At 39.7% G+C, this 25,538-nt stretch overlaps 2 protein-coding genes across 7 annotated transcripts; one reads left to right on the top strand and one right to left on the bottom strand.

The window, feature by feature from the left end:
- Nucleotides 1–148: 148 nt before the first annotated feature.
- On the bottom strand, nucleotides 149–4,697 carry zcrb1 (zinc finger CCHC-type and RNA binding motif 1). Its single transcript, XM_023287237.3, has 8 exons — nucleotides 4,558–4,697; nucleotides 3,072–3,174; nucleotides 2,897–2,925; nucleotides 2,300–2,411; nucleotides 2,100–2,207; nucleotides 1,878–1,987; nucleotides 999–1,074; nucleotides 149–740 (listed from the first exon to the last, which is right to left on the bottom strand). The coding sequence occupies exons 2-8, from the start codon at nucleotides 3,153–3,155 to the stop codon at nucleotides 588–590; spliced, it is 672 nt and encodes a 223-aa protein (XP_023143005.1). The 5' UTR covers nucleotides 3,156–3,174; nucleotides 4,558–4,697; the 3' UTR covers nucleotides 149–587.
- pphln1 (periphilin 1) lies at nucleotides 4,675–25,340 on the top strand. Of its 6 annotated transcripts, none has more exons than XM_023287231.3 (12): nucleotides 4,675–4,763; nucleotides 5,884–5,928; nucleotides 6,307–6,371; nucleotides 6,739–6,954; nucleotides 7,509–7,570; nucleotides 8,534–8,650; nucleotides 9,094–9,266; nucleotides 10,104–10,190; nucleotides 12,222–12,257; nucleotides 13,187–13,242; nucleotides 18,533–18,670; nucleotides 24,406–25,340. In XM_023287231.3, coding segments are annotated over exons 2-12 (1,224 nt in total). In that variant the 5' UTR covers nucleotides 4,675–4,763; nucleotides 5,884–5,927; the 3' UTR covers nucleotides 24,679–25,340. The 6 variants fall into 6 exon arrangements, with proteins under 6 accessions (XP_023142999.1, XP_023142998.1, XP_023143002.1 ...); XM_023287230.3 differs by having other exon boundaries at nucleotides 9,094–9,272; XM_023287234.3 differs by lacking the exon at nucleotides 12,222–12,257.
- The last annotated feature ends 198 nt before the right edge of the window (nucleotides 25,341–25,538 follow it).

Below are 25,538 nucleotides of genomic sequence, written 5' to 3'. Positions count from 1 at the left end.
GACATGAAATGGCCTCTATATAACCTGGGAATATAATTAAGCTTAAGCATGTCAAATAGGACATAAAGTATTATGGAATCGGCTGCATTTTGTGTCGTGTTCATTGTATTCTTCAGGTAATATACCTTCAGTGGTACCTCACTCAAGATTTGGTTTGTTACTAAGAAATATTTTATTGACTGATATAACAAGAAACACGACACACCAGCAGATTTAACCCAAGAACTATTATACATCCATCCATAACTACACCTGCTTTATCTATATAGCGTTGAGTCACTGGGTGAAAATTGGGGTAACATAAAGAGACGAACAACTATGGATACTCACAGCCGATTTAGAATCTCCAATTTAGCTCCTGTGCATGTCTCTGGAGTGTGGAAGTGAGCCGGAGAATGTAAAGAAAACTCAGGAACAACATAAAAAATATGAAAACTCCATACAGACCAGCAGGGTCAAGCCCAGAACTCTGTTGTCCAGAATCCTTATACTGATTTTTAGAAGCATAGAAATGAATCCGCCCCCATACCTTAAAAACTAAATCCATATTCATGAAATAGTTTCATTGCTGTAGTCCATGTGCATTATTAGTCACTAAGCTCCTCCTCGTCGCTGAAGTAAGCGCTCTTTTTGATCCTTGGTTTCCTGGAGTCTGACGACGTTGAAGCGTGAGCGTCGTCCTCCTTGGAGGAAACTGCTCGTTTCTTCTGCTTATTCTCTTCTTCCTCAATACAGGCTTGCTGAACGACAATAAAATGACAGATAAAACATTAAATGAGTGAAGAAGCTTTAAGTTTCCACAGCCTCGACTGATGAAAGCATTTCCTTTATATTTCATCATTTCTCTCCTTGTTTTGAGTCATTATGTTGCACTTGAAAGGATGCTGCAAGAGATCTCAGTCAGTCTCTCTAAAATAGAATTTGTGACTCATAATGCAACACTTTGAATTGGAAATATCCACGACGAGTATATTTGTTGCCTCACTCTGCTCGCTTACCTGAAAAGCTATGGCTTGGCTCAGACTATCTAAGGCTGGGTCTTCTCCTTCTTCTTCACTTTCTTCCTCCTCCTCACTAAAAAAGAAAAGATATAGATGTACTGTGACATAATCTCTTATACAATATTTCATTAAATCAGGAGAGAGGATTTGTTTGAGAAAGCGTGGGGACCCTTTATTACTTTTGTGAAATCCCTAAATTTCATTTTTCAGTTATTTTTTTAAGAAACACGACATTTCTTTTCACTGTTTTGCAGATGATGTCCAGATTTATTTACCAGTTAGACCCAACACTGCAGTTTCATCGCAGCCATTACTAAATTGCTCTATGATCTAAAATCATGGCTGGACATTAATTTTCTTTGTTTCAACAAAACAGAGACTGTCGTTTTTAGCCGTCCAGATCAAGTAGTTGACTGTGTCAGTGCTCTTGGCCCTCTGGAAATGTATAACTGTTCAAAAGTTTGGAGTCGCTCAGAACTGTCCTTATTTTTTGAGAGAAAAGCTTTTTTTTTCAATGAAGACAACATTAAATGAATGATAAATCCAGTCTAGACACTGTTAATGTGGTAAATGATTATTCTAGCTGGAAATGGCAGATTTTTAATGGAATATCTCCATAGGGGTACAGAGGAACATTTCCAGTAACCATCACTCCTGTGTTCTAATGCTACATTGTGTTAGCTAATGGTGTTGAAAGGCTAATTGATGATTAGAAAACCCTTGTGCAGTTATGTTAGCACATGAATAAAAGTGTGAGTTTTCATGGAAAACATGAAATTGTCTGGGTAACCCCAAACGTTTGAACAGTAATGTATGCGTACATGCATACAAAAACTGTTAATAAATATATTGTTAAATAAATCTGCCAATACGTACACATGCTCAGGTTGTTGAGCCTTTCTCTTCCTTTTCTTTTCTTTCTTCTTCGGAGGTTCCCTCTCTCCCAGCATGTTTTTGGGGCATGCGTAGCTCAGGTGTCCTGTGTCCTGAGATGTTTTATTAAAAATTCATCCAGAAAATACCGAAATTACAATTGTAATTAAAAAAAAAAAAAACTAAAACCTTTGACTCTAGCAGGACAAACATATATGCACTGACCCCACACTCGTAGCATTTCGACTTGTCGGTGTAATTCCGTCTCCTAATGAACTCAGTCGCTCGCCCGTTGTCTATGGCGATGCTGGCTTTTACCGTTCTGCCAAACAACTACAAAACAAATGCATTTCAAATTAAAAGCACTTTATTTCATACGCTTCTTGACATTCAGGACAAGGAAACTAATCACTACACAAACTCACCTGTTTGTTGTTTATTGCTCTAGTACAGTTATGAGCCGATTCTCTGTCCAGGAAGAGAACAAACGCCACCCCTTTACTCTGGCGAGTGTCTTTATCCTTAACAACTGTAACCCTGAAATAAATACAATAGTTAATAACAGGTATACAAAAAAAAAACTTCAGCATTAAGGATCACGTTCTATAAATGACTCCAACGGGTTATGAAACCTTGACTACTTTGTTACATTGTTTTAAGATAAATATAAGAATATTTAATATTAAAAACAGAGTGAAGAGCAATTATATATTTGATCAACTGATTAGTTGTTTGCTCTGTAAATCATCCAAAAAATGGTGGAAAATGTTGATCATAACATCCTCAAATGTCTTGTTTTATCAATAAGCCAAATATATTATGTTTACTAACATAAAAAAGTACAGAAACCTGAAAATATTCAATTTTAAGAAGCTGTAATCACAGAATTTAGACTTTTGTTTCCTTTAAAATGACTCAAACTGCTGATTAGCTTATCAAAATACCAGATGATTAATTAATCAGTGCATAGCTGATTGATTCTTTGATAAATCATCGCAGATCTAGAAGGAGCCGTTACTTACTTTACAACTTTTCCATATTTGGTAAAGAGCTGAAATGACACAAGGTGAAATGTTTCAGTAAGGATCTGGAGAAAATTGTGGAATTTGACTCTTATTTATGTTTTAGTTAAACAAAAGGATATCTGACATCTTTTTACAACAACAATAAACATGCATCATCAATGAAATGAATTACCTTGTGTAGGTCATTGTTGGTCAGAGAGAATGGCAGGTTCGACACGTACACGGTACTTTTGCTTGGTGCCAAACCCCCACTCATAGTGGATGCATAGGACACACTGTAAGACAAAATAAAACACCCACATGAGTCCACTGTTTCAACCATTTAGGCCACTATTGCAACCAACTGTTGTGTTGTACACTGCTTAAGTCTTTGTTACTAAACCTGTGCTTTGTAGATAAGTGAAGACATGTCATAAAAAAGAATTTCCTGAGTGATTTGTTGATCTCAATTCCTTTATGTTCCAGTTAAAACTTTAACTGCTGTCGATTTTTTGTATATTTAAGACAATTTTTAAAAAAATTAAAAAAACAGTTTCCATATGACTGTGGCGGTCGCAATTTCCAGTTAGATGCTTAATGATGAGTGTCGAAACGGGTTTGTGTGTCCCAGTCTTATTCTGTTCATCAGGCACTCTTGTCTCCTGCTTTCCCCTGTGGCCTCCCCTCTCCAACCTCTTGTTGAATCTAATGTAAATGTCTTTCTTTATTATTCCTGTCTCATAGCCTTTGCCACTATGCCTTAATTCTGCTCCATATGAAAACTTTGCCTCTATCTTTCTTATTGCTAGTGCAGCTTCTTCTCTGTTTCTATCTAATCCATTTTTCAGCATCCACAAACTCCTCTTCCCAGATGCCCACATGCGGTTGTACCCACAAACAATGTGTATAACAACTCCTAGTCTAATAATTCTACATAAAGATTGCACAAAGAAGTTTTTGCCACTCGCCTCCAATTATCTATCTGCCTGTGTTCTGGGAGTCAACCAGCTTGTAGACTTCATTCTTTCAATATATGGCAACTTTGTCACTCTTCCTCAAAGGTCATTGAACGTGCAACCCTCTTACTCCTCCACCATGCCCAGATGTCCAGCCAGTCTCCATCAGACTAGACATCTGTCAATTCTGTTCGACCACCACCGGCATCTAGACTCCAGTGTCATCCTGTCCCTTTCTTCTTTGCTTTAATGTGATCTCTTCTTATTGAAATGTCATAAATAATGACCTGGCTGCATCAAGATGCATGCTTCAGACTAATCAAAGCTGCACTTGAGAGTGAGCAAAGCAGTAGGTTTGACCTCCTCTATCCATTGCAGGACTGGCAAGATACCCAACATTTCAACTGCACAGGCAGATATATGATCTGTAATTGTCTTACTCACTCTAGGAAATAAAAGTATCCATATGTTCACATAAGCGTCTAGATGCATATTGACTTGAATGAACATGGCGAAACATTGAGGAATCATTAGATTGCTAAGGTAGTAGCCATGGTGGAACAACAAAACAAAGAAATCAATTCCAGTTGTTGTTTCATATCTAATACGATCATATGAGCTTAGCTTAAAAAACAGCTACGTAGCTAGCTTGATAACTCAATTGAACCTTTAGACATTTTAACGTTCCTTCACGCAAGCGAATGCACTCTTTAAATGACTCACCGGCACAGCTTCCAGCGTTAAAATACTACTTGGATTTACTTAAAACTACAGAATTCTGTGAAAACGTATTTGTAACTAATATTTAGCAAACAAGCGCCATGTCTGTGCGTCGCATGCTGATGACGTATATGCGTCAGCCGTAAATACACTAGCAGTTATCCATATAGCTACCGGGAAAGGCTAAGCTAACTAAACCACAGAGGAGGGTGAGATTGTTTCGCTATTTTGCATTAGATAGATTATCTTTGCTTTTATTTAGGATACGTTTAATATATAGGAGGCCGTTAGCCGCCGCCTGCATTTATTTGTGATTTTTAAGAGGTAGTGTCGATGAGCTAACTTGCCTGCAGATTAAATAAACGTGAGGCTATTTCCTTCATAAATGGTTGCTAGGTAATTAGCCTTGCTAGCAGTCAGTTCTAAATGAACCTACTTTAGTTACCAGTATATTTATCAGCCGGGGAAATGTTGTAATGTTTCGTTACTGTAACGCGTGTGTGTTATCTAACGTGTGCTATGTTGAATAAGATGTTGCTGGCCAGTTGTAGTCACTCGTAACGTGAGGGCAGCTTAGTCTGCAGAAAATATTTTTAGCCGTTGATGTGACAAAAAGTGATGCAAACCACTGGGAGCAGTTATCCTTATGTCTCTAAATTATATAACCTGCTCTGTGCCCTGGGTTATAATCAATGTAGATGTTTATACCGGTTGAAATTGCTAATGCAACTCATAATGCAGTTTGCCACTTGTCATAATGTGATTGCAGCCCCTATATTGAGACTGAAATGGTATTAATGCACCAAATTGTCTTATTTCATTCACTGTTAAAGACTATAACCTGCAGGGTGATTGCAAAAGATATCCTTCCTTTTATTTTAGATATAAAGCCCATCTGTAAGTCATGTTCATTACACTCTGTTTACTAAACATAAGCAAGGACATATCGAAGGCATAAAGCCAAAACAGCAGAAACAATACTGTAATATTGCCTGTAATCATTAATGTGACGTCTGATTACACTGTAAAGCACAAACATAGCTTTGGTCACAATTATTCAGTTACAAGTTTCACAAAGACATGCCTTTACTGTCACCACAAATGTTCAGTTCTGTGTATTTGCATTTTATGACTGTCTGACCCAGATAAAAGCAGTATAAACTGGATCAGTTTTTGACACAACACCTGTCGGCACAAAGGCTGAATTAAACTTTTAACGGCCCACACTGTTTTGTCTTATTTTATACTTTGTTGCACTTGTAGGAAAATGAGAGAGATTTCCACATAACGTGTGATGATTTTTAACACTTCATTAAAATCTTTTCACAGATTGTTTTGAAGATCTTATTTCCTCAGAAGCCCTTAAGTCAAAAAGTAAGTTATTAACCTCTGACTCCTGTACATTGATTTGACAGTAGTTTAGGGATTTCTGAAGTGAGCAAATCATGAACATGTATCACACAGTCTCTCAAGTGGCACGTGGAAAAACTGGGACACTTTAAAGCTTTTCATGTAATGGTAAAAGTATTTACCAAAGCAGACTTTGTGTTGCAGTCTGCACCGGACTGAGATTCACACTGAATAACTTCACATTAAAAAATCACAAAATTGTGTGGTTCTGTTGTTGTCATCAAATTAAGTCTAGACTATATATTATATGCTCTGTCCTATCTAGTGATTGTGTTTCATTGGAATATTGCTGCTCAAGGGAGTGAGCAGAACTTCACTAACAGCGTGTTTCACTCTTTGCAGTGACGTACAGAAGAGATAGGAGTATACGAGAGGTGTACGAGGAACGCTTTTTGCCAGACAGACCGGTGAGTTTGTACGAAGGAAATTCAGTCTGTTTTCTCCTCTTGATATCACTTTTGATCTTGTTGCATTTTCTTCGATGGTGCAAGTAGCAAGACTATATTTCACCCAAGCAGCCCATGACTGTCATTCCTGATCTCCAAGCAAATACTATTAGGCAAAGAATTATTTGGAGTAAGAATAATGAACACAGTTATTTAAGAATTTTATTTACAACACCAGCTGTCATAGTCTTGAGCCAACAGGTTTCTTAAGCTATGGCTCATTTCAGCGTCTTTCTTGTAAATCTATGCAAAAACAAACCCTACAAGAATATTTTAAAACCACATTCAAGTAAAACAGTTTATTCATGATATGTATCTATGTGAACAGGGTCCGTACCCACGGGCAGGTGGAGGTGTGGAGAGGAGAGGCCCCTTTGGAAGGCCAGAGGACGACTACAACCGCGGCGGCTACGAATACGAAGGAGGTCCTCGCTTTTACCCAAACGGAGGCGGCCCTCGAGGTTACCATGAAGACCAGAGGGGCTACCATGGTGACAACCTTCATTTCCCTGGTGAACGGAGAGGCATTCCACCGTCAAGGAGGGTGAGAGCGGGAACGTCATAATGAAATTTGCTGTTGAACTTAACACAATCCGATCAATGAACTGCATTAGTGGAGTAAAAGTTGTGGATTGAAAGTTAAACGAAAATAGCATACAGACTTCCAAAGACTGGTTTAGCACTGAAAAATCTGAATGAATTAATATAAACTGCAGCAAAGTGACTTTTGCATTGACTGTAGTGCAAAAAGTGATTTTTTTAAAAGACTGTTCAGACATTTCAGCATCATGTTATCTAATCAGTTAAATGTGAACATATCATTAGCTCTCCGAGTTCTGTCATTGAAAGCTCAAGTTAAAACCTTAGTGTTTGACCATTTTCATTTATCATATGAGATACTATTTGAAAAAAGTTAAAAGTTAAACATGTTTTCAAGTCAAAACTTGGTACACTGCTGTTAGTTCAAGACAGAGTGTTCATTTCTGAGTCCCAAAGATTATGTGCTCTAGGACTGAACAAAATGTGTGAAGAAGAAGAAGAGACCAGAAAGATGACTTAAATGAAGTTTATCTTCTGTATACTTTCTTTATTGTGTAGGAGGACTACCCTTACAGAGGACCCAGGGAAGACCAACACCAAGGGAGGCCTATGGAGTTTGGGTAAACCGCTTCTGTCTGTCTGAGCAAAAAAAACAAATATTCTTTTTCCAGAAAGCAAATCTTGTCTCTCAGGCTCGACTTCATACTTCATAAAATTGGGTGCTTTCATTTTGGACAGCAGGGGACAGTCTTTTTCTTTGCACTTCTGTTATGAACAAGTCGTCTGTCTTTAATCCCTCTGGTCAGGCTGAGGGCAGGACTCTGCAGGAGTCGGCCTCCTTTCTCAGTACGCATTTGTAACGTTTGTTTGCATAGCAGCAATCATAAATCATGGTCTGTTTCTGACCTATATTGGCCTGTCCCTCCTTACTCACATGTCTTGAAGTCAGTGCTGGGCTCCACACTGTTAGTTTAACCAACTATTAGTCAGCAACATTCGCTCAACAATGTCTGTATTAGGCAACAGATTGATTTGCAGAATAGCTACGAATTTCAGGTGACACTTTTCCATTATTCACTTGAAATGCTTTAGTCTGATTCAACTCGGTTATCTCCTTAAAGTGTGACATCGAATAATGAGACAAAGTGTAGTTTGTTAATGGGGAAAGACTACAAACTAGCAGGGATGATTTGAATGTAATGTTGGTCTCTGAATTGTAGCTTAATACATTGTCAAGTAGCTAGCTATAGATTTTATTTTCAACTAAAGCATCATGTCATGTTTCTAGTATCCTTCAAGCTGACATCTGTGATTTTTAAAAGGTGTGTATAGTGTGTTGGAATACAGTAAAACTGCTACATTTATAGCATTGTTATTGAGAATGTTCATCAGGTTTGCAAGTCTGTGCCCTTCACTATTTCCAAAGTAACATATGAGTAAAATCATTTGAAGGTTAGCATCATGTGGCTGTTGACTGAATTCCAACTCATCATAGTTAGAGTTAGAGGTGTGTTGTGCTAAATTGTGTGTTTTGGCACAGTGTGTATTTACAGCCACGAATGTGTGTGTTTTTACCACCTCAGCGCTCGTGCACCACCTCCTCACAACGTGCGAGGCCAGGGCATTTATCCAGCACCCAGATCACTACCGGAGGGTGGAGAGGACACGCTAGTCCAGGCCATCCTGAACCTGGACAGAGGGTACGAGTGAATACATACTTAATTATGTATAGGCAGCTTATTCATAACAGACAGAAAATGCTGTAGTCAAACTTTGGCTACAATGAACATCCGCTGATATAAGCACATATAAGAGGAGGAACAGTATTCATCAGTTCTGTCAATTCAAGTGGTGCCTCTGCTTAAATATCACAGCCTGTGTAGTTAGTTTCAGACTGCATATTCTGTTCAATGACCTTCAATGCTAGATGGCAGCATTGCGCTGTTACCATATAAACAGAGAAGAGAGAGCACATATATTTTTAGGACATTGCAATGTATTTTTAGTTCATATTTTGTACTTATGTTTATCTATGTATTTTGTACTGTTTATATGTCTTAACTTTGAATGGGAGCAACTGTAACAAAAGTAGTTTCTCCTTTGGGATCAAGAAGGTACAAATACGAGCCTGTCTCTGTTCCAGGGAGGACAGAGACCACTACAGGAGAAAGGCTGGTCCATTTCCTCCCCTCCGAGATCGGTCCCCTGGTCGCCGCGACGTGGCTCGTTCTCCTCACAGTCGGTCCGGTTCCAGTGTGAGCAGCAGAGGATACTCGCCAGACAGAGCCAAGAACCTGCCTTTTCCCACACAGCAAGGCAAGAGTACGTAGAGGTCTTAGTTTCCCCTCCCCTAATGAAATGTGCAGCAAAACTTTACAGAGATTGATATTTTTAGGTTTTTGTTTTTCCTGAAGCAGATTCTGACAAATTACTCCTTTTAAGGATTTGTGGATTTAGACAGTTAACAGAAAATTAGTTGTGAAATATTTTAATAACAGATCGATGTTAAGGTCATTCGCCAAACATGACTGTTCAGCTTCAACATGTAAATCATTTGCTGATTAATATGAGGATTGTAAGTGGCATAAATATAGCATTTTTGGGGATTTTTTTCTTGGATTGGTAGTTGGACAACAAACACTTTATCTCCAGGAGACATTTTCCTCCATTTTCTAACTGATAGTGGAAATAACTGTCACAACAGACCTACAGTGAGGTAAAGCAGGTTTGATTGCAATGTAAAATAGAATGAATAATTATTTCTGGCCTAAATGGTACAACCAAATCTGTTATGCATTGCAGTGCAGAGTAGTAGAACTCGCTCATTTAACAGTAATGACGCAGAACGTTTGCAGTAGCTGCCTCCAGTTGCAAATTTTAGAAATGACTCATTTGTTGCCTTAAGCTCACAAACAGGGCTTCCACCCACTGAGTGAAGCATCAGTCATTTGAAAAGCAGCACTTCATACTGATGTTCCAAAACACAAAGTGAAAAAGGTGATTTGAAAAAGATGGTGTCTCTCAGTTTTACTTAATAGATCAGTCCCAGAAATGTGTATTCTTTTTCTTTCTTTTTTTAAATCTGTTTTTATTTGACTTGCTTTATGTATGACTTCATGCAGTCTGCCAGTGACTGATAATCTGGCTTTCCAGGTGTGGACGGTCCAGAGGGTCATGCAAGTGTTACTGAGCACCTCTGGGGGGCGCTCTATCCTCAGCAGAGTGGACATGACACTGTGGGTCTGTACATTGAGCCAAGCAAGCGAACAAGCTCTGACTTCGGGTGACAAACTGATTCGCTGTTTCTCACTTGCATCCTTGTCATGTCAGAAAAATGTTCCAAGGAACTGTCATTTCATGAGAAGGACGTAAGGAAGGAGGATAGAATAAGTCAAAGGACTTTAGGTTTTAGGGTTTTAGCTGTCTGAACCTCAAACTGTTTCTACCTGCTTTTTTTTCCCAACACATTTTTTACCCACTGTGGGCTCATTTTTCACTGCAATGTAAAGTCCAGCATCTCTATGGAAACAGAATATGGCTACAAGTAGAGAGAACTGGCTGAGTGGGCGACCCATAAACAGTGGCTATAGTCCCCAGTGCAGCGGTCATGGGTTTGAATCCAGCCCATGGTCGTTCCCCCACTCTCCTACCCAGGTTTCCTGTCTCTCTCTCCACTGTCCTATATAATAAAAGACAAAAGAAGGCCAAAAAAAAGAATGAGAGAACTCAATATGTCATTTTTAACTTATTTTCATATTTGCCTCCTTTCTGCACTATGTACACTACCGTTCAAAAGTTTGGGGTCACCCAGATAATTTCATCTTTTCTATGAAAACTCACACTTTATCCATGTGCTAACATAACTGCACAAGGGTCTTGTAATCATCAATGAGCCTTTCACCACGATTAGCTAACACAATGTAGCATTAGAACACAGGAGTGATGGTTGCTGGAAATGTTCCTCTGTACCCCTATGGAGATATTCCATTAAAAATTTCCAGCTAGAAATAGTCATTTATCACCTTATCAATGTCTAGACTGTATTTCTAATTACTTTAATGTTATCTTCATTGAAAAAAAACGCTTTTCTGTCAACAATAAGGACATTTCTAAGTGACCTCAAACAGTAGAGTATACACAGCCTGCAGTTCAGCTGAAAAGTCCCTGAATTTTTTAGTCACCTGACTGTTGGTTACAGCTGAGTCACAAATGACGTATCAGTTTTGCCATTTTGATAAAATATAATTTTCAGCTCACATTTGGTTTATTTTGCAGACAGCACATCATACCACAGATGAGTAGTTCAAGTACTGTCAGAAAATTGATAATCCAATGTTTTCTACAGATTCTGACTCTGATAAGTGGTGTCATTTTGGTATTTTTTTAAAGAACACATGCTGTTCAAACCTATCAGCAGGTTTTGGGGTTCAGAGAGTCAAACCAAAAGCGAGGTTCAACCTACTTTTCACAGAAAGCAATTTAAAACCAAAGCCACATGCGATAAACTTGAAAGTCCTTTGTGATGTTGATGTTTTTCACCCAAGTCTAGAGTGAATTGCATTATGATTGTTTTTTTTTCTTAATTAGAAACTAGTGGGGTTTCCTAAATGCCATTTCCACTACCTGCTGTTGAGATACATTAGCACTTTCTACGGTTCTGGAGAGCATGTCAATTGTGTTACAAATTGCTGTCAAGATCCAATGAGCGCATATATTGTTCTCATTTCGGATGTGATTTTAATGTGCATCACACTGGAATACACCCATCTTTGGAAATACAGTTTGTCAGCTCTGGAACTACCAATTTTGACAAAGAACATAAGTCGGAAAAGAGAATTTTACAATCCATAGCAAACAAGATTTAATAATGTATGCATGTTGGATCCCAGATTTAGTTCCTAAATTAACTGAACCGTAAAATACACACGTGCAAAAGTATCTCCTTCTTTACTGCATGTTGTTTTGCAGACTTTTTTTTAATCTCTGAACCTTCCAACTTCCTTGTTTCCTCCCAGTTTTTCCTCTTTCTTCTTTTGAGATCTGCTGCCGCTTCAGTGCTGTTCATCTCCCTCTTAAATTTCCATTTTGATCTGTGTATTAGAATTGTAAGTAGGCTTGTACTTGTGTTGGTAGTGTTTCAATGCATGGATTTAACTTTTTAAAAGCAGAATGACTACAGTAGTTATTTATTAGTGAGGCAATAGAGCAGTCAGAGACTGTAGTTATTGTGATGTACACAGCCAGTGACCCTACGGTTTGGTCTTCTTACAGGGTATGAAGAGACTTATTCTCAGGGCAAGATGGTTGGTAAGTACAGTTCAGTAGAGTTACTGTAGACAGAATGGAAAAGATACACCAAATGCAGGCTGGCAGTGGGTTTTTTCTTATTTGCTGAGGAAATGGACAGCTTTACTCCTATGTACCATCGTCCATGGTATAGGCTCTGTGACATGCCTTGCAAAAAGCTTTTCCACTGCAAATTAATGAGAAGCAAGATGAGGTGAGATGCAGAGGATTTGTTTCAGAAATATGAAAAGGTTAAAATCGTTAAACGTAACCTCTCTCCCAGTCTGGGTAACCCGAGAGAGACAGGGAGCGTTTCTAATGTGTCCAGCAGCCAACCCTCCTCCTCGTGCTGTCTGCCACTTTGTCAGGCCTCATAAAGATGCCACCAAGTCGTGTGTGGAAGTGGAGGGAAAGGGTGTAGGATGTCTGATGGATATTCCTGAAGCCAAAGCTTCCACTCCGGAGTGTTTTTGTTTCATTTCTAGGTGCCCAGAGTTCAGATTTGTTGGTAGAGTTGATTACAAAGCCTTGGATGGTGCTTTCAGTCTGTGGTAGGGCCGCTAGAAAAACAGTCGGTAGAAGAACAAATGGAAAGCGAGCGGCTGGAGAGGAGATGGTGTCCGCAATGAATGTGTTACGGTGAATTCATCCACTGGAGTTTTGGGGTACAGTTACGAACCATCTGTTTCTTGATTGTTCCAGATGTTCTAGCTTAGGAACCTGTTTTGATCCTGGAACCAAACTTCAGCACCTTTACCGATCACCTTAAGCACATACACGCTTGCTTTGGAGACATACTAATTATTCTTTTTCCATGGAATTCCTGCTTCCCAATGTTTTTCCCTCTTTGCTGTTCATCATTTTCTTGTTTGAAATCTTTTTTCTCACAATGTTTTTCTCCTAAGTCTCACTCTGTCAATTTTTTTGTCTCTCTTTTTAAAATTCTGTAGATAAAATTCCTGGCCTGTCAAGAGAAGGCTCCCCGCACAGTGCAGCTTCAACCAAGGTGAGCTCAAGCACCACACTACAAAATGTTAGTTTTATGCTTAAATTTGGCTTTAAATTTACTTAAAGAACCAAGAACATTAAAAAGCCTTTGCTTTTTTTCAATAAACATGTGGGGTTTGTCAAAAATGTATTAATACGACAGTACGTTCCTGGACATACTGTAGACTACTTTCCTATTTATTGTATAGCATGGAGTCTGGCTGTGTCACTGTACAGCAGGATGCATCTGGAACTTCTTAAATTCTGTCCTTCTAATATGCGTTTAGTACCATTGAAGTATGTTAGTGGCTTTTAAAGTGGTCCTCATGCAGAGCATAAAAGCCATCAGGCCTGTGCTTTGTTTACCTGCCGTATAAGCAGACTTCAGTCACAGGAGCTTGTAATGGTAAAGGGAAAAGAGCTCAAGTGTCGTCAGTGTTTTAAAGAAGTACTTTTACTATTGCATGTAGATATCTTCTGACTGTTAAGCAAATAATGGTTTGTTTTGCTGATATCATCCATTTCCAACTATGCAGAGGAGTGTAAATAGAATCAGATGTGATTAGTCGCAGTGCATCTGGCTGTGGCCACCCAGAAGTGAAGAGGCTAAGTCAGTAACCCAAGTCACAACTTTATCACAGGATCTTAACCGCAAGGCCAGGAGAAGTCCCTGTGGAGCTCACTGGGATGTGTTTACACCGTTTACAATGAACAATCGCTTCCTTTTTACCGTTGAGGAGTATGTCTGTGTTTGGGAGCTGCGAGTATCTGGGGCTCGTCGCCGGTCAGTGGTCTTGTGATTGTGAGAAATGGATGTGCAGCATTGGACTCGCAGGCGAAGTCTTGACGTGACTGCCAAGAGTCGTCATGGCTCATATCCGGCATTCACGTCATACGTGACCAATGGTGAAATAAGAAGTGAAGTAACTGCATTTCTGGTCTTCTGGTCAAAATTGAGTTAAGACGAGAATCTGCCTTTTTAAAATTAAAAAAAAAAAAAAAAAAAAAATACATGGCTTTTGTAGCTAAAGTCTGTAGAAGCTGACATTGTGCTTTGTGTCACAAAGTAAAAACAGACTCAGCAACAAAGCTACACAGCAAATACACACATAATAAGTAAAAGCTGCTAGGATAGTCATGCCTAGCTTTAGCTAAACCTGCTAGGTTTTCCCTCGCTGCTTTGAAGAACTTGCATCTGTTTAATAAATGTGTTGCTCTACATAACTAAATGAGTCAGGCACTGAATCCAGTCATGATGCAGCAAAACCAGTTAACTCCAGAGAAAGCTAGTTAGCTTAGCCACCTAGCAGCAACTGCCATACTGTGGAATCCATGCAGGTTGGTGTAGATCTCTTTAAATTACATACTGCATATAAATCTTTCAGACAGTGATTAAATTAGAGGGTACTCATGATTTTCCATTACAAACCCACCATCAGATTTTAAAAGCATGTTGTCTATAAAAATTAACCAGAATTGATCATTTGTCAACGTCAGAAACTATAAAAACTGAGAGAATTGTTGGATTTTGCCAAACTTTGAACTGCCAGTCAGTCAGAAAAAGCAATTTACTGAATCTAAGCTTTAGTGGACATTTCTCATTTAACAATTGACCAACAGCACTGACCAGATACTGACAAAAATCCAAAATTCTGTGCAACTGAGAAGAGATTAGTAACTTCTGACTACGACAAACAATGAGGTGACAAAAATTCAGAGACCATTCGGTTGAACTGCAGGCTGTGTTTACCCAAAGCAGATATAAAACAAAGTGAAAATGTAAATAGTTAAATATCTATAGCACATGGAACCCCATTTTCTCCAGTATTGGTAACATCTGTGAGTGCTGTTGTAAAATTCCACTTTATGACTGATGGCATTCTAACTTTGTTATACTGCACAGGAGGCCTTTTTGAGTTGTCACTGCTTCTAGTCATGGTTGTGCTGTTTCCATAGAGGTGCAGGACTTTATATTGCAGTTAAAAATGAACCCACAATGAGGAAAAATATAACAGGCAAAAAAAAAAAACAAAAAAAAAAACACCTAGAAAGTGCTTTGGGTTCAGAGGGTTAATAGCAGAGAGATGTTCTCTAAGCAAAACCAAAGATACACTGGATTCCTATTTATAACTATGCGTTATAGATAATCAAAGTTTATTTAAAGTTTGCTCTTAAACAAACTAGATCCACACTACTTCCTCTTGCACCCGGTGAAGATTATCATGAAACAGTGCAGCATCAGCGTGGTGCTATGTATGGTGTCTGTCAAATTTTTCCTCAGTCTGAAAACTTTAACCCTTTTTTTCCTCAACTGCGCTGTTTTTGAAGTTGCTCCTCTAAATGCCGATAGTGAAACTGAGAGTTACTGACGTGGGATAGACAAACATTCATGACTTGTAACATTTTTATAGGGTAGGCTTAAACTCACTTTGATCAAAAAAGTCTATAAAACTTAATCTTCAAATGCTGCGTTAATGTCAGCGTAGTTTTAGGGCCGTGTCGTGGTTTCTCTGAACCAGCTCCGACCACCAAGTGTTTCTGTACCATCTGAAGGGCCCCGGTAGAAGGCACAGTGAAAAATTGGCTATTATAATGAGAAGGGAGAAGAGATATTGTTTAACAACAGGGACGAGAGCGCACATTTGCAGACAGACTCTCCATGGAGGCATTGATAGTGATGCACTGGCGTCATGAAAACATGAGAAGTGCCACAAATAGCTGAGTCAGAAATGACAAAGGAGAAATTACAAGCTGCAGCATGTAAACATAGTTTTTTGCCTCCCCTTCTAATGTGCATTTGTGTAAGAAACACCCACCGCCACCCAATCAACTGCTGTGATGAAAGTTCTACTAAGTGCCCCACCCCTCCGCTCACACACCGCTGCTGTGTTTGATCTAGCCTGTGGTGCATTGTTGTTCTCTGTTCTCGGGGCACAAACCCATAACCTTGGCTAAGATGAAAGGCCTGCGCTGTGCCCCCAGTAAAGCCTGCACTAATGGCCCCAGTCACTGCCTGCTGCGGGGATTCAACAAACACTCATGCAGGCTTTCTGGAGCCATCCCAGACGCAAGAGACTGAAAACAGGGCACCTAAAGAGCAGCTCCACCTCTGGCTGAGATCCAGGGTGGCCTAGTGGGTGGAGAGCAGGTCCTGGAGTTGAGAAGGTCACCAGGAGGTTCCACGTCTGCTCTTACAGTATTAACATTTTATCAACCAAGATAACAACAGAAGCGATCTGGGCCAAGTTATAAACCTGTTGTAGGAGGTCTTCCAGTCACTGGGATATTTTTAGCAATGTAGGATGATTGGTTCGTCCAGCCTACATGCTTCATGGCAATCCATTCAGTTGCTGTTGAATCAAACGCTTAAGATTCATACCGAAAGAAACTTTTGGACTTTGGTGATCCCGTTTCTTTCTCTAGCACTACCAACAGGTTGACATTTTTACTTGTCCTGTGAAATAGCTCAACGTCTCCTCGATGGACTGGCACAAACATTTGTACAAACTCAAACACAGACAGCTATTGAAGTACTGCCATGAAATCTAGGACAGACACTCGTGTTTTCGTCAAGATGCTAAATGTAGTTACCCATTTTTTTTTTTGCTCCAGGGCTATCATCAGGTCAAAATTTTGCTTCAGATATGTGACTTTTGACCAAACTAACACCGTCAGCCTAGTTAGTGCTAATTAAGGTGCTATGCTAAGAGCGTGAAACATCAAAATAAATGTTATAGTTACCACATAGAATCATCATTAACAGCATATTATTTCCAAACACCACAGCGCCAGTGTTCTGTGTCATTTTAGCTCGATAGATTTGTCGAATGTGTGGACTTGCTCTGTTCTTTTACATTTATTGAAGTGATTTCCTCCAGATTTCAAAGTACGTTTAGCACTGCTAGCTAACAGGAACAAAGCTGCTGTTGTTAAATTGATGCCAGCGCAAACATAAGATATTGGCTGCAGAGCCGACTAGTTCTTAAACACTGATTTTTCACTCATTATTGCTGCTCGGAAAGATTGTTGTGTTTCTCGTCTAAGCCAGATTTCTGTGTTTTTTGTGAACATTGTTGCACAAATGCTCTAAAAAATGCTTGTGATCATTGATCCAGAGGTTGCGACCTTAAACTTTTATCTTTCCTCCCGTTATGTCTGGCAAATTATAAGAAATACACCAAAAAATAACAATAATCATTTATTAAAACACTGTAAGTAGGACTCTGCAGCAATCCTACCTTAAAATACGAAGAAACATGTCTTTAGGTGTAATAACCTTCATTTTTTCATTATTCCTAGAGCATTACAAAGAGATTATCCGCACTCCTGGACTGACATTTCAATTTAGTCCAGTTTGCAGAAAATATATCCGCCAAGCTTTGTATGAGGAGCCGAACATCCCTTCCAGGTTGGGTTGTGTCCAGTGAGTTGAAATGAAAGACTCAGACAGCGATGTTTTTTTTATACTGAGGCCAAGAAGGCTGACAAACACAATCTTTCATACGTGCACAATTGTATACAGGGGACTTCTCCCGAGCGTAGCTTCAGGGAGGGAATAGGAAGGAGAACTAATTGGATGATGCTTCATGAGTTGTGCTTTGTATTTTAGACCACACTCGGCTTTGCGACGTACCTTCTCCTGTAATTTCTTTTCTCGGTCATCTGGGGATGAAATATGACTTAGTCCGTGGCCTGTTTCCTTTAATGTTGTGAGTGGACTTAAGTCACGGTTGGGCAATTCTGTTTCTTGGCCTTCAAGCTCAAATAGTATCAGGAAATGAGCAAAAGAAATTAAGCAGTGATCCAAGTTGGCCTGATTTCTCCCCTTTGCTCTCTCTTTTGGCTTCCGCAGTAATACTTGTGGGGGCTGAGTTTCCAGTCTGCCCATTAGATGGCTAATCATGGCTGGTCTGGCTGTGCTTCCTATTCTCTGAAGATACTGTCTATACATCTAAGCTTCAGCCTTTACTATGCCTCGCCAACCACATCTATCCTGTAAAGTTACGCAGTCAGTAGGTCAGGGCAATGCGCTGGCTATCTGAGTTACTGACCGACGTCCTTTTCTGTCCTTTTTTGTTCCCTTTATCATGTAATTACGAGCATCATACCATATCTGTCAGAGTAGTGGTTGTACGCTTTTTCAAATCTTTATAAATGTTTTTATAATTGGGACTCCTGTGGTTGTGTGCCATAGTTTGCCTGATTTATAAGCTGTTTTCCTTTATCTTATGCTGTTTGCATTTAAAAACAACCTTTTTCTTAGTTTCCTTTAAAGCGGTGACTCAGCTCTCCTTTTAATCCACCTTTAGGAGGAGAACCATCCCCCAGAAAGTGAAAAAGAAGAGCCAGCTGTAGCTCCTGTCGTGGAAGAAAGCCAAAAATCTACAGACAACTTTCAAGAGCGACGAGCACTGGCCATCGCAGCCAAAGCCCAGGAGATAGAAAAGGTACTTTACAGACACGTCGCATCTTGCATTTACATTTAACTTGCTTACCAAGTTGAAAATGAGCTCCCAAGTAGCAGTTAAGTGTTTCGTTTTTGTTATATTACCGTCCTTAAAATCTAATTCACATCTTGGCTTGATGTGCTTCAATGCTCATACATACTTATGCAGCTTTCTTGTACTGTGCCAAAGTATAAAAGATGATGCATCACTGTTTTGGAGAGAGATGTTGGATTCTATAGGCCTATTTAAAGGAAATATAGAGGTATTTTAAAGATTCAGTGGCTCTCAGTTGTTGCTTTGGAAAATCTCTGCTTTCACAATTCTCTCATTAAAAGCTGGTAATTTGTCAGACTTTTCTATAAATGTCAAAAAGCACATACTGAACACTTGGCGTGTGTTTCCATACATGTGGTGGCACTGGGTTCTCTGACTCACACACATGGGTACTTTTACTGGATAGGCATTTCTAAAGCAGTCATCTATTATGCTCCTAACAAGGCAGGAAATTAACTTCTCTGCCCTCAAGTTGCAGCGGTTGGTACATCCTACAATTTCACCAACGAGTTTCACTGTTAACAGCCACATAACGGTTTTAAGTGTAGCGAGGGAAGCAGATTTATCAGCATTTTCCTGCTGGCTCTTCCTAATCTCTCACACAAGGCTCAAACATCACAACTCTCCCTCTGTGTTTGACTCATCCTTATAAATGTTCACATATAGCCTGCACACGGGGAAACATTCAAATAATGCACATGCTACAGGAACATATAAACTAAGGCAGCAGCTAAGTAGGCCTTAAACACAGTATAGGATCGCGCATTCAATAAAGTTAGAGGTCGACCGCTTAACAGAGCTGAAAGCACCCCAGGCTCAAGGTTCCAGCTCTGCTCGGTTATCTAATGAAGGCCATTCCTGCACCAGTGAGCGCCACCGCTGGTTTACCGAGACCATTAAACCTGAGCTAGCTTTGCCCTGGAGCAGGCACTGCGCTCTCACATGGAGCTGCGCCACAGAGCCTATAGGCCGTTGGAACACTGCTGCTGACGCTGCAGCTTCTGGCCTGTTTTATAGCCTGTCTCTTTCTCCCCATCTGTGTCTCCTCTCATTCATTTCATGAAGCCAAACTCTATAACATTTAAGCCGTGTGAGCTTTATTTCGTTGTCAGTGCAGACACAGTTTTGGAAAAGATTACCAAGATCTGTGTCAGGAATCTTTAGGTGCTTTATTACACACTAATGCTCACTTGCTGTCGTCAGTATACTTGTCTGCTATCTTCAAATGCAGTCAAAATGTTACTGTCTGCAAGGAGAACAGTTTAAAATGAAAATGAAGAAGGGACAATGTATTCCATTTTCACAGGGATATGAAGTTTCAGGCTTTCTTTCCAGGATTTCTAATTCTTAGATAGTCATCCATTTGTACTGACATTTCCAGCTTTTCCCTTCTCTTGTCCCATTTTTCTAGCCTTTGTGATATCCAGATCATGTGCATGAATCTTGTTTGTGATTTGGCAGCTCTCGCTGTCCTCTTTCATGAGAGGCTCAATTGTATAGTCATGATCCTGAGGCCAGAAAATAAGTGATTGAATCATTTTTTCCCCTCGATTTTTCTTCCTTCATAAAAGAAAGATCATGGAATGAAAAAGAAAGCAGCATATTTTTAACCATCTGAACCACAAAAACCTGCTGGCCGCTTTGAAAGGCATGTTGTGCTTTAAAAACTGCCAAGATTACACCGTTTAGTAGAGCCAGAAACTGTGCAGACAGATAGCCTCATTGGATTTTTAACGTGCAAACGGTCCTTGAACCTATCACATGTCACTTTCAGTTTCACAGCCAAATTTAAGTGTAAATGTGCCATGGTTTATCAAAATCACGTTTTGTCTAAGTTTAAAGTTGTCAAAAATAAGCCATTTTTTCTAATCAGATCCTGTGAGCAGAACTGGGCTGAACTGCAGGCAGTGTTTACACATAGCAGATATGAGACATGTATGTAAACAAATTAAAATGTAAGTAGTGAAATATCTGAAATAGTCACCATCTTTCCAGTATTTCTGGCACTGGTTGGAAAAATGCTGTACATGTTGACTCCAGGTTTTTTCATTATAGTAAAAGAATAAGAATAGCAAGAGATTTAGCTTCTGTTTTTCTTTTTTTTTCAGATTTATGGCAGTATAGTTTTGTTATACTGTACCAACAGCAATTTTGAGTTTTCTCTAATTCTATCCTGGTTGAGTTGTTTCCATAGAGGTGCAGGACTTTATATTGCAGTGAAAAATGAGCCCACAGAGTAAAAAAAAAAGTTCCCCAGAAACTGCTTGGGGTTCAAAGGGTTAAAATACCACACTTACATAAAGTCTATTTTTTTGTTCATAATCATTTTTAATCCTTTAGAGTTTTGTAAACAGAAATAAAAACCCTAAGAGAGCTGCTCTCACATGATGTTATTTACCCTCCAAAGTGGCCGACATACCAACCGGCCGCTGGGAAATTTATAAGCGCTTGTCAGGTGGCTGGTATTAATTTCCCATCACGCCCAGAACACACAGCTAAACGCACTTAAGTTAACCGTTCTTTTTCCGTCTGAAACAACAAAGGCACTTTCACACGCGCTCTGTTGAAGTCACAGCGGTGTTCCTGTTGTGCTCATGGTTTGCCGCTTGACAAGTGTCAGCCAGATGTTTGGCTTTCTGCGCCCAATCTGGTCTAGCCATCTCCTCCACGCACACCGACACAAACACTCACAGACCAGTAGTCCCTTCAAAAGCTCACCAACTGTCTGTACACTCCTCTCAGACCGCAGGCTGAACTTTCCATCATCGCACAGACGTCGTGCTGGGCAGCGTTATACCAGGGGCCTCCACCAATGTTTGTGCGGCTAAGTGAAGTTGGTCTGTTGAAATTCAACCTGAACCCGTCCTCATTGTCGGAGTTGACTTTGGCTGCAGTACAGACTAACTGGTTACAGTGAGTGACAAGGCATGAGAGGCAATAAATGGTATTATGTTTTGCTCTTCATAGCCCAGGCTGTGATACAAAGGGAGTTTTATTTCATTTGTTGAGGAACCTAAATATATTTGGCCGCAAGATAGAAAGCCAGACAGTTCCAGCCTCTTGAGGGTTTTTTTTAGGTACAAAGATGGCAGAACTGGACTGAGGCCCCGACTCTTTTATTCCTGTTCTGTTTCTCTCATTTGTGAAGCCGGGCAGTCTCACACAGTCACTCTTAATCTTCCACCATGACAAAATACACAGCCTCGTTCTTTACACAGCTCCTCCAACAGCCTATAGGAAGTGAGGTTTAAAGAAGAATTTGTTCTGCAAGGGTAAACACAGACGAACCCTGAAACAGATGCTCTTATTCCCCGACAACCCGCCCAATGTCAAGAACCGGTCCTTTCCTTCCTGATTGGATAACAAGGGGGATTTCAGGAAGTACATTTTCAGCACATTGTTGTTTAGGAACGACTTTTCCTGTATTCATAGACGCTGTTGTCCGCACACTGATTGGATACTTCCTCAAAAAAAAATCTGATAAATTCACTGTCACTTGTCAGCTGTTAAATGAGACATTAATTAAAAAAATTAAAAGGGAAGGACAAGGTCTTGTTACTAAATTCAGCATAGTGGAGAGATTAGCCATCAGGACTCTCCCTTTTTGTACAGATTAGTTGCGTAACATCTTCTGCTCGGTCATTTATTGTCCTTGAGGAATGTATGGAAACGCCCAGAGGAGACAGTGTGGTCGTTTTGCGTCAGCGCTTTGTCCTGGGACTGTTTGTATTCTCATGTTCACCACAAACTTCCTGTAAAATAATTTATTGTATTGCCTCTCTTGGCTGTATAAAATCACTGAACACCTGTAGTATTTTTTGTGGAACATAATTTGAAATTTTGCCAGTTTACATTATTATCAAACTACATTTTGATCATTTGTCAGGTCAGATCTGTCAACCATATCCTATGACTTCTTTTACTCTTCAACCTAACATTAAAACACATCATCTATTAATGAGCTGACATCTGTCAGTACACATACTTCATGCCAGTTGCTATTTTTTAACTTGATATACTAGTTTATGGAATATGTTTGTCTTTAAGCAAAGTGTAGCTCTTTTACAACTTCAGAGGCCTTTTTTTTTTAATGCGTATTTTTGAAAGCTGCCATCTGTTGTTTAAAATCCATTAACCCTGTTTGACGACAAATCTTTATTTGTAATCTCTCTTCTCCAAGCTTCCTTTCCTTTCGAGGAACGTTGTGAAAATCTATAAATAAGCCAGTGAGTAAAAACCCCCTGCAGCACAGAAGCAGCTGTTAGTATCCGGTCAGTGCCTCGTTTACACACTTTACATGCTCATACGCACATGTGTAGATGTACACAGCCACATATAACCCTCGTCACTGGAAGTGTCCTTACATCAGCCTGCGGCATGTGATGCTGGCGTCACAACAAGCAGCATCAGTGGGTTAATTCTCTTGCATTTAGTCATGGGAGTTGACTAAGATACGGAAGACAGAGAGACTGATGAGAGAAGTAAATGTCACGAGGTAGTGGAGGGAGAATTGAGAGAAAATGGAGACGAGGGTGACGTCTCTTCGAGAAAGAGAGGCAAGGTCTTTTTTTCTGTTCATTCAGAAAAGATCTTTATGTGTGAACGGACGTAAGCTTCTAAACAATTCTCATAAAACAGCAAATAGAAAAAGACAAACAGTGCTATCAGGAATAAAAGTTACACTTCAGCAATGGCAAACTCCTGCATCTAAACTCAGAAACCTATATAAAGTGTTGCAAAATGTTGCATATGTAATAAGTTCATCGCCGACTGTTTTGCTAATTGGTTAGCTTGAGTAATTTTTTAAAGGTAAAAAAGTCTAAATTCTGTTCCAGCTTCTTAGATTTTTTTTCCCTCTTTCCTTAAGTCCTCTGTCATAGTAAACTGAATATCTTTGATTTGTGAACAAAGCAAAGCACCCATTTCACCATTTTCTGCCAGTTTTGAGACCAAACTACCAAGCAATCAACAGTGGAAATAATCATTAATTGCAGCCCTGCTGTAGAGCTTTTACCTCTCTTATGAAATGCCAACCGGCTCTTAGGTATTATCAGCTGAGCTGACTGGTGTTTTCCCCTTCTGGAATTTCATCGTCAGCTGATGTGAAGTGTCATGAGTTGGAAACAAATCTCCACTTTGGTATTTTGCAAATCAAACCACTCTGCGTGGAAGCGACGAGCTCCCTCCATTGTTTTCGGAGACATTTGAGGCTGCGTGTGAAATGGCAGCTCCCAAACAAGATTCCAGCACCTCTTCCTCGTTGTCCCTCTAACACCTGTTGCAAGCCTCTGAGCCACCACTGAATTGAGGGTTTATTGCTTCGTGGGCTGTCTTGTCCTATATAAAGTCCCCCTATTAAACTTGAGAGGAGAAGTGTTTATCTTTTGACACTACATGATGTGTGTTAACACCACAGTGATCAGCTCAGGCGCTGGAGTATTTACACCTAGGCGACAGGTAGAGCAGGAAGGAAGGAAACTGCTAATCATCCCCTCAGTTCAGAGCTTGTTTCTCTCAGCTTCTGACACTTTACTGGTCAGCTCTTTTCAGACCTAAGTCTGCAATACAAATAGGTGTAAATGCGTCTCCTGGCAGTGTTTTGAAAGCAGAGTTTTCCTCTACTCTTTAGATACTTTTTCTTAAAAAAAAAAAAAAAAAAACAACTTCCGATCGTCTTTCAGGTGTACCGTCAGGACTGTGAGACATTTGGAATGGTGGTGAAGATGCTGGTGGCCAAAGATCCCAACTTGGAGAAACAGCTGCAGGTTCCCCTGAGGGAGAACCTCGGGGAGATCCGTGAGCGTTGCCTGGAGGACCTCAAGCACTTCATCGACGAGCTGGACGAGGTGGTTCGGCAGCAGGAGCCGTCCACTTGCGACTCAACCACCCCTTCGACATCCCTGACGGGTCATAAACTTTCAAAATCAGGCGTCAATCACAGCTCGTCCTACTGACACACTGACCTGATCTGCGCCTTTAATGTGAGACTGAGCATGGTGGGATTAACCGCTTGGATTTTGGACTGCCGGGCTGAACCCCTAAACAGCACAGTCTCATGGACAGAGGATGCATCGTATGGAGGAATGGACAGTGTTATTTTTGAACAAACCATTTTTATATTAAAGTTCTCTGTTGTTTGAAATTGTTAATTATGAACCGTTCCTTTAAGTTCTGTCACATGCTGTCCCAAACAAAGCATATTTTCTTTATTTAAAATGACGCTAGTCTCACATCATTGTGGAAATGGATCACATGGGGTTTATTATTTAACCTTTTCAGATGAAGATACATTGTTGAGAACAGACTGTTAGTTCTCCAGCATGATCACACATTTCGTAGTCTTTCCAAATGTGTAAATTCTTACTTTGTAGCAGTCAGACATATGACTCGGTGCTGCTAAATTTACAACAGTTTAACGTTCTTGTATAAATTTGTACTGTCTAGAAATGCCAGTTGAGTTCATTTTCTCTGTGTCGTCTCATTTTTCTTTTCAAACTTCATATTTAGGGTGCCCAGACTTTTCCTTTGGGACCTTGTTATGTTGGATTATTTTGAATGGTAAATCAGTGGAAATTAAAAATACTCTTGTTTAAAAAATTAAAGACTTCACCTTTAACTTTATGTCTTCTGAAAATCAGTTTAGCTTTTACTCACTTAGCCATTCACAATAAAAGAAATTTTGACCAAGATTTTGCATGCCACTGTAAATCCCAATCGTAAAAGATTTTGGACTGAAAACAATGCAGTACCAAAAATCCCACTTAGTATTTAGTAAATCATTGTCACTTTAATACTAATCTTTCAATCTGAGAGT

The sequence above is a fragment of the Amphiprion ocellaris genome, chromosome 21 (assembly GCF_022539595.1).
Source record: "Amphiprion ocellaris isolate individual 3 ecotype Okinawa chromosome 21, ASM2253959v1, whole genome shotgun sequence".
NCBI lineage: Eukaryota > Metazoa > Chordata > Actinopteri > Pomacentridae > Amphiprion > Amphiprion ocellaris.
The sequence above is the reverse complement of the archived record's forward strand: the minus strand, read 5'-3'. Positions and strand labels throughout refer to the sequence as shown.

What these genes read in the sequence shown, in the direction of transcription:
- zcrb1 (XM_023287237.3), bottom strand. Translation starts at nt 3,155, where the DNA reads ATGAGTGGGGGTTTGGCACCAAGCAAAAGTACCGTGTACGTGTCGAAC. An exon ending in CGAAATGCTACGAGTGTGGG is followed by an intron (nt 1,988 to 2,099) that starts GTCAGTGCATAT and finishes AAAACATCTCAG; the next exon opens with GACACAGGACACCTGAGCTA. An exon ending in GCCAAGCCATAGCTTTTCAG is followed by an intron (nt 741 to 998) that starts GTAAGCGAGCAG and finishes ATTGTCGTTCAG; the next exon opens with CAAGCCTGTATTGAGGAAGA.
- pphln1 (XM_023287230.3), top strand. An exon ending in GCATTCCACCGTCAAGGAGG is followed by an intron (nt 6,955 to 7,508) that starts GTGAGAGCGGGA and finishes TTTATTGTGTAG; the next exon opens with GAGGACTACCCTTACAGAGG. An exon ending in ATCCTGAACCTGGACAGAGG is followed by an intron (nt 8,651 to 9,093) that starts GTACGAGTGAAT and finishes TCTCTGTTCCAG; the next exon opens with GGAGGACAGAGACCACTACA.